Source organism: Tachyglossus aculeatus, chromosome 23 (assembly GCF_015852505.1).
Source record: "Tachyglossus aculeatus isolate mTacAcu1 chromosome 23, mTacAcu1.pri, whole genome shotgun sequence".
In the NCBI taxonomy this organism is placed as follows: domain Eukaryota; kingdom Metazoa; phylum Chordata; class Mammalia; order Monotremata; family Tachyglossidae; genus Tachyglossus; species Tachyglossus aculeatus.
Window position 1 is genome coordinate 43230108 of NC_052088.1, and position 13977 is coordinate 43244084.

General features: G+C 51.6%; 2 protein-coding genes across 5 annotated transcripts in view; one reads left to right on the plus strand and one right to left on the minus strand.

Moving 5' to 3' along the window:
* Positions 1-2929, plus strand: part of ZFYVE1 (zinc finger FYVE-type containing 1) — a 68022-nt gene extending 65093 nt beyond the window's left edge. For all 3 annotated transcript variants that reach the window (XM_038765782.1, XM_038765783.1, XM_038765784.1), the window contains one exon: positions 1235-2929. In XM_038765782.1, coding sequence (XP_038621710.1) covers positions 1235-1467 — 233 coding nt within the window. In that variant the 3' untranslated portion in view covers positions 1468-2929. The remainder of the gene's footprint in view (positions 1-1234) is intronic.
* A 7119-nt stretch (positions 2930-10048) lies between these two features.
* The window catches only part of DCAF4 (DDB1 and CUL4 associated factor 4), a 36879-nt gene continuing 32950 nt past the window's right edge, over positions 10049-13977 (minus strand). For both annotated transcript variants that reach the window (XM_038765615.1, XM_038765616.1), the window contains 2 exons: positions 13493-13607; positions 10049-10512 (listed from right to left, as the gene is read on the minus strand). In XM_038765615.1, coding sequence (XP_038621543.1) covers positions 10310-10512; positions 13493-13607 — 318 coding nt within the window. In that variant the 3' untranslated portion in view covers positions 10049-10309. The remainder of the gene's footprint in view (positions 10513-13492; positions 13608-13977) is intronic.

Consider the following 13977-nt stretch of genomic DNA (forward strand, 5'->3'; position numbering starts at 1 on the left):
ATGTTATGATGCATGTCTAGATGCATACCAAGATATACATCCATGTTATAGATGAATGTCTAGATGCATACCTAGATATACATCCATATGTTATGATGTATGTCTAGATGCATACCTAGATATACATCCATATGTTATAGATGTATGTCTAGATGCATACCTAGATAAACATCCATATGTTATAGATGTATGTCTAGATGCATACGTAGATATGCATCCATATGTTATAGATGTATGTCTAGATGCATACCTATACATCCATATGTTATAGATGTATGTCTAGATGCATACCTAGATATACATCCATATAGTATAGATGTATATCTAGATGCATACCTAGATAATAATAATAATAATGGCATTTATTAAGCGCTTACTATGTGCAGAGCACTGTTCTAAGCGCTGGAGAGGTTACAAGATGATCAGGTTATCCCACGGTGGGGCTCACAGCCTTCATCCCCATTTTACAGATGAGGAAACCGAGGCCCAGAGAAGTGAAGTGACTTGCCCAAAGTCACACAGCTAATTGGCGGAGCCGGGATTTGAACCCATGATCTCTGACTCCAAAGCCCGTGCTCTTTCCCACTGAGCCACGCCGCTTCTCTAATGTATATCTAGATGCATACCTAGATATCCATCTATATAGTATAGATGTATATCTAGATGCATACCTAGATATCCATCTATATAGTATAGATGTATATCTAGATGCATACCTAGATATCAATCTATATATTATAGATCTATATCTAGATGCATAGCTATAGATCTACAGTATTTTAGATCTGTATCTAGATGCATTGCTAGATATAAATCTATAGTATTATAGATCTATTAGTATTATAGATCTATATCTAGATGCGTAGCTAGATATAGATCTATAGTATTACAGCTCTATTAGTATTATAGATCTATATCTAGATGTTGCCAATTTGTACTTCCCAAGCGCTTAGTACGGTGCTCTGCCCACAGTAAGCGCTCAAGAAATACGATTGATGATGATGATGATCTATAGTATTATAGATCTCTAGATACACTGCTAGATACGCGTCTGTCTATTATAGATGATCACGCATCATTACAGATTATACTGTATGTCGTCGACTAGGATAGAGCCGTACGATCTAGAGCTACGTATGGTATCTGTCGCTGTGGTATCTGTCTGGAGTCTGGGTGTGGGTGGAAGTGGAGCTGATTGCCGGCATGTAACGTTGGCCGCCCGTCCCCCCGGCAGGTCTGGTGAAGGATGCGGCCCGCCCGGCCTACTGGGTGCCGGACCACGAGATCCAGCACTGCCATCACTGCCGCAAGGAGTTCAGCCTGAAGCTGTCCAAGCACCACTGCCGGGCCTGCGGCCAGGGCTTCTGCGACCAGTGCTCCCCGGCCCGGCGCCCCGTCCCCTCCCGCGGCTGGGACCACCCCGTCCGCGTCTGCTTCAGCTGCAATAAAAAGACCGGCGACCTCTAACCTCTGACCCGCCCCCCCTCACAACCCACCGCCCAACGTCCTTCACAATTCCTTAGGTTCTCAGGGTTAGCCACAGAAAGCCGTTCGGGTTTGGGGGCGGAGGGGGGGGGGTCTCCTCCCGTTCCCCCTCCCTCGGTAGTCACCGGCCGGGGCCCACGGGCCCTTTCGGGGCCTCTCGCCCCGAGGCACGGGGCGGCGGGTCTGAAGAAGGATGGGCGGCGGAGGCCCCGGGCGACTCAGCTCAGAGGCGAGTCCACGGCATTTAATCCCAGTTAAACGTATATATATAAAATATAAATATATAGAGCGAGATGTATAAATACAAAACATAAAAAAAAGACACCCCCTCGCCCCCCGCCCATTCGGCACGGCCGAGTCCTCACCGCCAAGGGGTGACGGCTCAGGACGGTCACGCGCCTCCCCCCTCCCCACCGGCCGGGCTCGCTCCTAAGCCACCGTGTTGCTCGTAGCCTTTCGCTCGCCCCCTCGATGCCTCGGAAGCTTTTCCCCCCCGTCTCCCCACCCCACCCCGGGAGCCGGCCACGATGGCTGGGGCCTGGGCCACGTCCCGTCACTTGGCGCCAGACTCTGGCTCACGGCCACCTCCCACGTCCCCCTTGGAGGGTGGACGGGCCGAGGAGCCCACCCGAAGCCCCCCAAACCTTGGGGTCCGTCTCCTCCTCCTCTCCCCCTCCCGAAGTCCCGCTTTTCTGGGATTCCTGCCCACGTCCGGCCAGCCGGGCCTGAGACGCCGAGACCCCCCGCGAAACCGTCCTCCCCACGACCCCTCATCAACTCCCGCCACCCCTCGAAGCCCGGGACCTGCTTTCTGAGTGTTGTGCTAGGATTTCACCGCTCGTTTTAAAGTGTCTTGTCTTCTCTTCGTTCCCAGACCGCTCTCCGGCCGTCAGAAGGGCGGCGGCAGGGACCGTCAGAAATCTTCCAGGGAAAGATGGGACTGTTCAGGGTTTTGTTGTTTTTTTTGGTTTCTTTCCCCCCCACCCCGACCCCCGCTCCCAATAAAAATATCACAACCGATCAAATATGGGGGGGGGGGGGATAAATTCCCCACTCCTCTCCGGGCTCTCAAAGGAGAAACCAAATTAACGCTTTTGTCTCTCTCCCGACAGCGACGCGATGGGGGAAGAGGTGGTTGTGAAATGAGCCTTTGTTCTTCGAGATGGAGTTTGGCATCTTGGGATAAAGAAGCAGGGTGGCGGGGGCGAGGGGGGGAAGCGTTCCAGAACTAGCTGGAAGACTTAATTCTGTCGGCGGGAAGTGAGTAGTGGTCTGCGGGGAGGGTGGATGGGAGGTGGGGGTGAGTTTCATGGCCAAGTGTAGATAGATGGACATTGAGCTCGCGTAGTGTTTGGTTCCCACGCTGCCCCCACCCCTTTGTAGCTCGGGGACTGAGACTCCACTTTTAGACGTGTATTATTAAATTAATAACTGTTATAAAGGACTTCCTTCTATGCCCGATCTGATTCTTTCGCCCAGTCCCTCCTGAGAATACCGCTTCCCGTCCACCTCTTCCTACGGCCTCCATTGGACAGGATTAGCATCTCATTCCCAAGGACTTGAGGTGACTCAGGAAATCGATGGTATCTGTTGAGCGCTTGCCGTGGGCAGGCCACTGTACTAAGTGCCCGGGCGAGGACAAGGTAACAGGGTTGGGAGACGCGTTTTCTGATCGCAACAAGCTTTCGGTCAATCCACGGGTGGTATTTCTCCCCCTTTTAGACTGTTCTCCCCCTTTTAGACTCTGAGCCCACTGTTGGGTAGGGACCGTCTCTATATGTTGCCAACTTGTACTTCCCAAGCGCTTAGTACAGTGCTCTGCACACAGTAAGCGCTCAATAAATACGATTGATGATGATGATGATGATGATATTTAGACCGTCGGCTCGTCACGGCCAGGGAACGTGTCTGATAATTCTGTTGCATTGGACTCTCCCAAGCGCATAGTAAGCACTCAAGAAAGCAGCTCGTTGTGGGTAGGGAATGTGTCCGTTTATTCTCAAGTACTTTACTCTAGTGCTTTGCACACAATAATAATGATGGCATTTGTTAAGCGCTTACTATGTGTCAAGCACTGGGGGAGATAAAAGGTAATCAGGTTGTTCCCCGTGGGGCTCACAGTCTCAACCCCCATTTTGCAGATGAAGGAACTGAGGCCCAGAGAAGTTAAGTGACTTGCCCAAAGTCACACAGCAGACAAGTGGTGGAGGTGGGATTAGAACCCACCTGCCTGTGCTCTTTCCACTGAGCCACACTGTTTGTCTTGAATAAATGAATACCATGGATTGATTTATGGCATGCTTTCCATGTGCAGAGCGCTGTACTAAGCGCTTGGGAGAGTCCGAGGGTTGGTAGACACGTTCCCTGCCCACAGGGGGCTTACGGTCTAGAGGGACTGTTATGGTTGATTCTTTGGTGGTCTCCTTGCCTCAGGCAAGGGGCTGGTGTGGGGTGTGGACTGGTACCCCAGAAGGGACACGGGGGGAGAGGCCAACTAGCCTTCAAACCAGTGGGCTACAGATTCATGATGCATGCTACCATCATCATCAATCGAATTTATTGAGCGCTTACTGTGTGCAGAGCACTGTACTAAGCGCTTGGGAAGTACAAGTCGGCAACATATAGAGACAGTCCCTACCCAACAGTGGGCTCACACGCTACCAGAAGCAGCATGGCGTAGTGGCTACAGCCTGAGAGGCGGAAGGTCATGGGTTCTAATCCCGCCTCCCCCACTTGGCTGTGCAGTGACCTTGGGCAAGTGACCTTACTTCTCTCTGCCCCAGTCACCTCATCTGTAAAATGGGATTGAGGCCATGAGCTCCATGTTGGGGATGGCGTCTGACCTGATCCGCCTGTATCCACTCCAGCAGTCAGTACAGTGCCTGGCACATTGTAAGCGCTTAATGAACACCGTAATTATTAATACTATCGCCCCGATCTTCTCGACTGTCTATTCCGAGCCGGGTCGTCGGGGCTAGATGTGAGTGGCATTAAAACGTCAGGGCCTTGTCTCACGTCGTCGTTTTTTTTGTCCGTGAAACTCCGCCAATTCTTACCTCCCTGTCAGACGGTCGGTTTGTACTCCAGCACCCGATCCCCGTGGGACGGCCCCCGCTCGGAAATGAGCTCCAAGAGAAGAGAGGACGGACCGCCGGAGGAAGACGTCACCTGTGGCGTTAGGTTCCCGTTCTGCTGTTCTTATTGGACTCTCCCGAGAGCTTAGCACAGTGCATACAGCGAGCACTCAATACAGTTGATTGGCAGGAGGCGTGCCTCCGAAACTCTGATATCTGGAATGCCTTTATGTTAACGTCCGTCTCCCCCCTCCTACGCTGTAAGCTCGCTGGGGGCAACTCTGTGCAGAGAACTGACCTAAGCACTTGGGGGAGTCCAGTACAGTACAGTAAGCGCTCAATAACTGCCAGTGATCTTCCAGGATCCTTTAGATTCTCAAGGCCTTAATGGATGGTCAAAGCGGGGAGGGGGGCTGCTTCCATTGGGGTGGTCCCGCCCCCTCCCACTTCAGCGCCCCTCACTACGTCCTCTTGAGATGTAGTAGGCGGTCACTCTATCCAACCTGATTACTTTGTGTCTACCGCAGTGCTTAGAACAGCGCTTGGCACATAGTAAGCGCTTAACAAGTACCAGAGTTATCCTCATTTCTGTCTCAACCATGTGTTATTTTTTTAAAAAAACATGTGGCAGACAGGACACCCACTAAGCCCTTCTGCCCCTGGCTACGGCCTGCTATGGTGGTGGAAGAAACGGTTTGGCCTGCCTCCCCTTGACACCCTTTTTGTAATTTCTGGCTCTTTCCGGGGTGCGGCCCCCCAACTTTAGAGTTGAACGGAACATCCTAAGAAGCAGGCCCCGCGGAAGGAGCTCCAGCCTGGGAGTCGGAGGGCCTGGGTTCTAATCCGGGTTCTACCACTCGTCTGCTGGGTGACCTGGGGCAAGTTGCTTCACTTCTCTGAGAAGCAGCGTGGTTTAGTGGAAAGAGCCCGGGCTTGGGATTAGGAGGACGTGGGTCCCAATCCTGGCTCCGCCACTTGTCGCCGTGGGACCTTGGGCAAGCTGTTTAACTTTTACTGTGCCTCAGTTACCTCATCTGTAAAATCAGGATTAAGACTGTGAGTCCCATGAGGGACGTGATTACCTTTGTATCTACCCCACTGCTTAGAACAGTGCTTGGCATGTAGCACTTAACAAATAATACCATAATCATTATTCTCTGGGCTTCAGTTCCACCATGTGTATGAAGGGGACACAATCCCTGTTCTCCATCCTACTTAGACCATCCCAGCTTTGCTACTTGTCTGCTGTGTGACCGTGGGCAAGTCGCTTCACTTCTCTGTGCCTCAGTTACCTCATCTGTAAAATAGGGTTTGAGACTGAGTCCCACGTGGGACAGGGACCGTGTCCAACTTGATTTGCTTGTATCCACCCCAGCCAGTGCCTGCCACAAGTGCTTAACAAATATTATTATTATTATGATTAGACACGTGGGATTTGATTATCTTGTGTCAGTCAATTGTATTTATTTAGTGCTTACTGTGTGTGGAGCACTGGACTAACTGCTCGGGAGAGGAAAATAAAACAATATAATGGACACATTCCCTGCCCACATTGAGCTAGCTAACTAGAGGGGGAGATAGACATTAATAGAATAAATAAAATTACAGATATGGACATAAATGTTGAAGGGCTGGGAGAGAGGATGAGTAAAGGGAACAAGTCAAAGTGGAACAGAAGGAAGTGGGAGAAGAGGAGAGGAGGGCTTAGTCAGGGAAGGTCTCCTGGAGGAGATGGGCCTTCAATAAGATTTTGAAGGAGGGGACGGGGATTGTCTGTCAGATACGAAGAGGGAGGGAGTTTCAGGTCAGAGGGAGGATGCGGGTGAGAGGCTGACTTGTACTTCCCAAGCGCTTAGTACAGTGCTCTGCACACAGAAAGCGCTCAATAAATATGATTGGCGGGGAGATGGACGAGATTGAGGTACCGTGAGAAGGTTGGCGTGAGAGGAGCAAAGTGTGCGGGCTGGTTTGGAGTAGGAGAGCAGCAAGGTGAGGTAGGGGGACGAGGCGATGGACGACTTTAAAGCCAAGGGCATGGAGTTTCTGTTTGATGCGGAGGTGGATGGGCAACACGGGAGGATCTTGCAGCATGGGGAAACATGGACAACATTTTGGAGGAAAAATGATCCAGGCGGCAGAGTGAAGCATGGACTCCACTGGGAAGAGACAGGAGGCAGGGAGGTCAGCAAGGAGGCTGATGCAGTGATCAAGGAGGGATAGGGTAAGTGCTTAGATTAACATGGTAGCAGCTGGGATGGAGAGGAAGATAGGTTAAGTGCTTGTGCCTAGAACCTAGTAAGCGCTTAACAAATACCACGATTACTGTGTTGAGTACAACAGAGATAAAGCCTGTTGTGCCTGTCTTCTAGCTGTGAATACCCTGTCAACCATCCCACAGCGCAGAATCAATTATCAAGTGTATTTACTGAGGGTATCAACTATCTTCTCTACGCTGATGACACCCAAATCTACATCTCTGCCCCTGCTCCCTCCCCCTCCCTCCAGGCTCGCATCTCCTCCTGCCTTCAGGACATCTCCATCTGGATTTCTGCCCGCCACCTAAAACTCAACATATCCAAGACTGGACTCCTTGTCTTCCCTCTCAAACCCTGCCCTCTCCCTGAATTTCCCATCACTGTTGACGGCACTACCATCCTTCCCATCTCACAAGCCCGCAACCTTGGTGTCATCCTCGACTCCGCTCTCTCGTTCACCCCTCACATCCAAGCCGTCACCAAAACCTGCCGGTCTCAGTTCTGCAACATTGCCAAGATCTGCCCTTTCCTCTCCATGCAAACCGCTACCCTGCTCGTTCAAGCTCTCATCCTATCCCGTCTGGACTACTGTATCAGCCTCCTCTCCGATCTCCCATCCTCTTGTCTCTCCCCACTTCAATCCATACTTCACGCCGCTGCCCAGATTGTCTTTGTCCAGAAACACTCTGGGCATGTTACTCCCCTCCTCAAAAATCTCCAGTGGCTACCAATCAACCTACGCATCAGGCAGAAACTCCTCACCCTCAACTTCAAGGCTGTCCATCCCCTGGCCCCCTCCTACCTCACCTCCCTTCTCTCCTTCTCCAGCCCAGCCCGCACCCTCCGCTCCTCTGCCGCTAATCTCCTCACCGTGCCTCGTTCTCGCCTGTCCTGCCGTCGACCCCCGGCCCACGTCATCCCCCGGGCCTGGAATGCCCCCCCTCCGTACATCCGCCAAGCTCGCTCTCTTCACCCCTTCAAGGCCCTACTGAGAGCTCACCTCCTCCAGGAGGTCTTCCCAGACTGAGCCCCCTCCTTCCTCTCCCCCTCCTCCCCCCTCCACCCCCCCGCCTTACCTCCTTCCCTTCCCCACAGCACCTGTATATATGTTTGTTAGTATTTATTACTCTATTTATTCTACTTGTACATATCTATTCATTTTATTTTGTTAATATGTTTTGTTTTGTTCTCTGTCTCCCCCTTCTAGACTGTGAGCCCACTATTGGGTAGGGACCGTCTCTATATGTTGCCAACTTGTACTTCCCAAGCGCTTAGTACAGTGCTCTGCACACAGTAAGCGCTCAATAAATACGATTGATTGATTGAGTGCTTTACCATGTGCAGAGGACTGTACTAAGTTTGCTTGGGAGAGTTAAAAAAAAATAATTATAACTGGAATTTGTTAAGCACTTACTGTGTGCCAGGCACTGTACACCAAGCACTGGGGTGAACACAAGCAAATCGGGTTGGACACAGTCCTCGTCCCACGTGGGGCTCACAGTGTCAATCCCCATTTTACAGATGAGGTGACTGAGGCCCAAAGAAGTGAAGTGGCAGAGCCGAGATTAGAATCCGTGACCTGCTGACTCCGAGGCCCGGGCTCTATCCTCTACGTCTCTGTCGCTGGTAGGCCAAGTGATGACGAATGTTTAGTGATTTAGCTTTTCCACAAGATTCTACTTCGCACTGGCCACGTTCGCTTGAATCAGGGGGTTGAACCCCCAACTTCTTTACCTAGCACACTGCATTCCTCCAGTTGGGCAGGTCCAAGCCGTGAGCTGGTGCCATGGGGTGAGGGGTTTTTGGGGTTTTTTTAAATATTTAAGCGCTTACTATGTGCCAGGCACTGTACTTCTTCTGGGAGAGGTGGGTCCATGGCGTCACTATGGGTCGGAGATGACCCGATGGCATAAGACAATAATAATAATAATAATAAAGGTATTTGTTAATAATAATAATAACGGCATTTATTAAGCACTTACTATGTGCAAAGCACCGTTCTAAGCGCTGGGGAGGTTACAAGGTGATCAGGTTGTCCCATGTGGGGCTCACAGTCGTAATCCCCATTTTACAGATGAAGTAACAGGCACAGAGAAGTTAAGTGACTTGCCCAAAGCTGACAAGTGGCAGAGTCAGGATTTGAACCCATGACCTCTGACTCCAAAGCCCGGGCTCTTTCCAGGAAGCCACGCTGCTTCTCTAAGTTAAGTGCTTACTGTGTGCCAGGCACTATTCTAAGTTCTGGGGTAGATACAAGGTCATCAGGTTGGACACAGTTCCTGTCCCACATGGGGTCTCCATCCCCATTTTACAGATGAGATAGCTGAGGCGGACAGAAAGTGAAGCGACTTGCCCCAAAATATAGCAGACAAGTGGGTAGAGCCGGCATTTCTGACTCCCAGGGCCGGGCTCCACCCACTACGCCATGCTGCTTCTCAAGACAACTGAACTTGGATACTGAATTTCTATCATCGCTGTGAAGTGATTTTTTTTTATGGTATCTGTTAAGAACTTACTAGGTGCCAGGCACTCTACTAAGCACTGAGATAGTAACTAATTACGGGGGGACACAGTCCCACATGGGGCTCGCCGACTCAATCCCCATTTTCCAGATGAGGGAACTGAGGCCCAGAGAAGTGAAGCGACTCGCCCAAGGTCACCCAGCAAATGCCAGAGTTAGGATTGGAACCCAGGTCCTTCCGCCCCCCAGATCCGTGCTCTATCCACTAGACCACGCTGCCTCTCGTTTTACAGTTCAGTCACAAAATCAGCCCCACAGGTGCAAGATTAGGTCATTTTCCCTTGGGCATTCTCCTCTGGCTATCAGATCTTCAAAAAAACAAAGTAGATGGGGCTTGTGCTTAAATCACCTCCACTGTAAAATAGGGATTTATGCGTTCATTCAGTAGTATTTATTGAGTGCTTACTGTGTGCAGAGCACTGCACTAAGTGCTTGGCAAGTACTAGTCAGCGGTAGAGAGAGACAATCCCTGCCCACAACGGGCTTACAGTCTAGAGGGGGATTTAGATAACTCTGTAGCCACCCCAGCGCTTAGAACAGTGCCGGGCACATAGTGAGCGCTTAAAAAATACCATAACCTCCCCGCTCCGAGACCTCTGTCCGTGACCCTCCCCGCCAATTCCAGGGGGGTCCGGGCTTGCGGCCGGCTAACGCTCGGGAACCCCCTCTGTTCTGGACTCTTTAAATCCTTAGTAAGGGTCACGCTCCCCACAGCGGCTACAACGATGCCTTTATTCGATGGACTTCTTCTAAAGCCACTTTCTGCCAGCGTTTCATAATCCTTGCCCCTTCGGATTAAACCCCCTCAGGAAACCTAAGCTCGAACTGCATTCGCCCTGGGGGAGAGCCGTCCCGCGGCGGCCTCGACCAAACGCCCCTGCTTTCCGTTCTTCGGGCCTGGGGCGGCTTCGGCGCCCGCTTTCGGAGGGTGAAGCGAGGGGCGTGTTGAGTCCGAGCGGCCCGGCGGCTACCTGTTAGAGGTCCGAGTTGTAAGAGTAGTGGTAGAGGTCCTGGCGGACGGCCATGAGCAGGCCGGGGACGCCCCGGGGCCCCCCTAATCGGGACGAGAAGACCAGGCTGGGGATGGCCTCCTTGGCCACCGGGTGTGGGGAGGGGATGGTCCGGATCAGGTGCCCGTCTCCGAGGCTCCAGAGCCTCGTGTAGCAATCCTGGCCCGCTGAGGAGAAAGCACACGGACCCAAGTCAGCACCAGGCCTCGCTTCGGACCTGAGGTCCCCCCGCCCCGCCAATAATCCATCCATCCATCCTGTTTATCGAGTGCTGACCGTCTACCCCAGTAATCAATCAGTCGTATTTATTGAGCACTTACTGTGCTTCCCCCCCACAAATAATCAATCATATTTGAGTCCTTACTGCCCCCCAATAATCCATCCATCCATCCTGTTTATCGAGTGCTGACCGTCTACCCCAGTAATCAATCAGTCGTATTTATTAAGCACTTACTGTGCTCCCCCCAATAATCAATCATATTTGAGTCCTTACTGCCCCCCCAATAATCAATCGTATTTACTGAACGCTTACTGTGCATCCCCCCACCGATAATCAATCAACTGCATTTATTGAGTCCTTACCGTCCCCACGATTTTCAATCGTATTTATTGAACGCTTACTGTGCTCCCCCCACCGATAATCAATCAAGTGTATTTACTGAGCGCTTACTGCCCCTGCAATAATCAACCACATTTACTGAGCACCGTGTTCCCCCCACCGATAATCAATTGTATTGGGCGATGATGGTATCTGGTAAGCGCTTACTATGTGCCAGGCACCGTACTAAGTGCTGGGGTGAATAAAAGCAGATCGAGTTGGACACATTCGCCGTCCCACACAGGGCTCACACTCTTAATCCCCATTTTCTAGGTCAGGTAACTGAGGGACAGAGAAGTGAAGTGACTTTCCCAAGGCCACACAGCAGACAAGTGGCGGAGCCGGGATTAATAGAGTAAGTGCTTAACAAATACCACAGTTCTGTTTTTCTCCCCAGGCACGACAGGCAGGCGACAATTAAAAATCTTCGATCACCTCCCTGCCCTGACGGCCTGTGCTGTGTCAGGGAGGTGGCAGCAAGTGCCCGGGGCCCGGACTCAGAGGTCGTGGGTTCTAATCCCACCTCCACCACTTGTCTGCTGTGTGACCCTGGGCAAGTCACTTCTCTGTGCCTCGGTTACCTCATCTGCAAAATGGCGACTGAGACTGTGAGCCCCACGCTGGACAATCTGATCACCTTGTAGCTACCCCAGTGCTTCGAACAGTGCTTGGCACGTAGTATGCGTTTAACAAATACCATCACAACTCTTATTGTTATTCACCCCCATTTTCCAGATGAGGGAACTGAGGCCCAGAGAAGTGCAGGGGATTGCCCAAGGTCACAGAGCAGGCAAGTGGCAGGGCCGGGATTAGGACCCAGGGCCTTCTGACTCCCAGGCCTGTGGTCTAACCACTGGGCTTCTCTACTCACCCCCTAACTGGAGAGACTGTGAGTGGCGGGGGCAAGCCGAGGGGGAAGGGATATTCTACTCTCCCAAACGCTCAGTACAGTGGTCTGTACACATAAAGCGCCCAATAAACACCACGTATTGACTGAAGGGAGTGTTGGGGTCTGGATTGGTTTCTTGAGCTGGTTACGTCTGGGAGCTGCTGCGGGGATTTGGAGCCGGGAGGGTGGGTTGAAGCAGGGAATCCCCCCCCCGACCCCCTAAAAGCAGAACCGGTTTTGACTGAAAACGTAAAAGGCTTGGGGTGGACCTGGTCATCATCATCATCATCATCAATCGTATTTATTGAGCGCTTACTGTGTGCAGAGCACTGTACTAGGCGCTTGGGAAGTACAAGTTGGCAACACATAGAGACAGTCCCTACCCAACAGTGGGCTCACAGTCTAAAAGGGGGAGGCAGAGAACAAAACCAAACATATTAACAAAATAAAATAAATAGAATAGATATGTACAAGTAAAATAAAGAAATAAATAGAGTAATAAATATGTACAAACATATATACATATATACAGGTGGTCCTGGCTGTGTGACCTTGGGCCAGGCGCTTGACCTCTCTGTGCCTCAGTTCCCTCATCTACAAAATGAGGATAAGAGCGTGAGCCCCAGGTGGGACAGGGACCGTGTCCTACCTGATTAACTTGTAACTACCCCAGCGCTTAGAACAGTGCTGGGCACATAGTAAGCGCTTAACAAGTACCATGAAGATGAGGAACCACTGCGGCTCCTCTGGTGTCACCTTACTCACTGGACCCCAATCTCATCTATCTCACCGCCAACCCCTTCCCCACGCCATCCCCCTCCATCTGTGCAGACCCCCACTTTCCCCACCTTCCAAACCATATTAAGGTCACATTTCCTCCATCCAAGTAGTGTGGCTCCGTGGAAAGAGCCTGGGCTTTGGAGCCAGAGGTCATGGGTTCAAATCCCGGCTCCGCCACGCCTGCTGTGCGACCTGGGGCAAGTCACTTAACTTCTCTGAGCCTCAGTTACCTCATCTGTAAAATGGGGATTATGACTGTGAGCCCCATGCGGGACAACCTGATCACCTTGTATCCGCCCCCCCCGCCCAGCGCTTAGAACAGTGCTTTGCACATAGTAAGCGCTTAACAAATGCCATTATTATTATTATTATTATTATTATTATTATTATTTCCTCCAAGACGCCTTCCCCGATTATACCCTCCTTTTCCCGGCTCCCTCTCGCGTCGTCTACGCCCTTTGACCTGTGACCTTTGGATATTTACATTCGCCCCACCCCACTGCACTTATGTACGCATCTTTAAATTTTATATTACAGATGACATTCATTCGTCTTCTCCCTCTCTGGACTGTAAGCTTGTTGTGGGCAGGAAACGTATCTGCTAATTCTCTTGTAATGCCCTCTCCTACCCAAGTGCTTGGTCCAATGCTCTGCACGTAGTAAGCGCTCAGTAAATACCATTTATTGACTGATTGACCGGTAAGATCGTTGAGGGTTGGGCATGCGCCTGCTAATTCTGTTGAACTCTCCCTCTCCCGAGCACTTAGCCCAGGGCCCTGCTCACAGTAAGCGCTCGATCGATACGACGGATCGACTGATCGATCGGTGTCCTCATTTGGGGGTGTCGGGGCCCCAGTCCCCCACTCCTGCCCCCTCCTACCTGCAAGCAGGAGCCCTTCTTCCTCATGCACGTGCAAGGGCAGGTGGGCGTACTGGTTGTTGTGCCCCTCGTACTCCATCACGCACCTGGAGTTCCTCAGGTCCCAAAGGCGGATCTGGGGAGACAAGTCGCCCCAGTCAGTCACCGGCACTGGGGATGTCTTGTCCCTTAGGCGAGGGGCCTCGGGGCCAGTCGCCGGGCTGGGGTTGAGGCCGTGGCGGTGGGGTCCCTTTTCAGGCGGTAGCCTCTCCCTGCTTGGCTGTTGGGACCACCTGGCTCTAGACTTTGGGGGGGCTGTTCTGTCACAGCTCACTGACGAGGAGTCGGGCCACCCTAATGGCCCAGTGCTTTGGGGGACCTTCTGTGGCTACATCTCACTGGATGCACTTTCCAAGCACTTAGTACAGTGCTCTGCACACGCTAAGCGCTCAATAAATATGACTGAATGAATGACTGTCTCCCCCATCTAGACTGTAAGCTGGTCA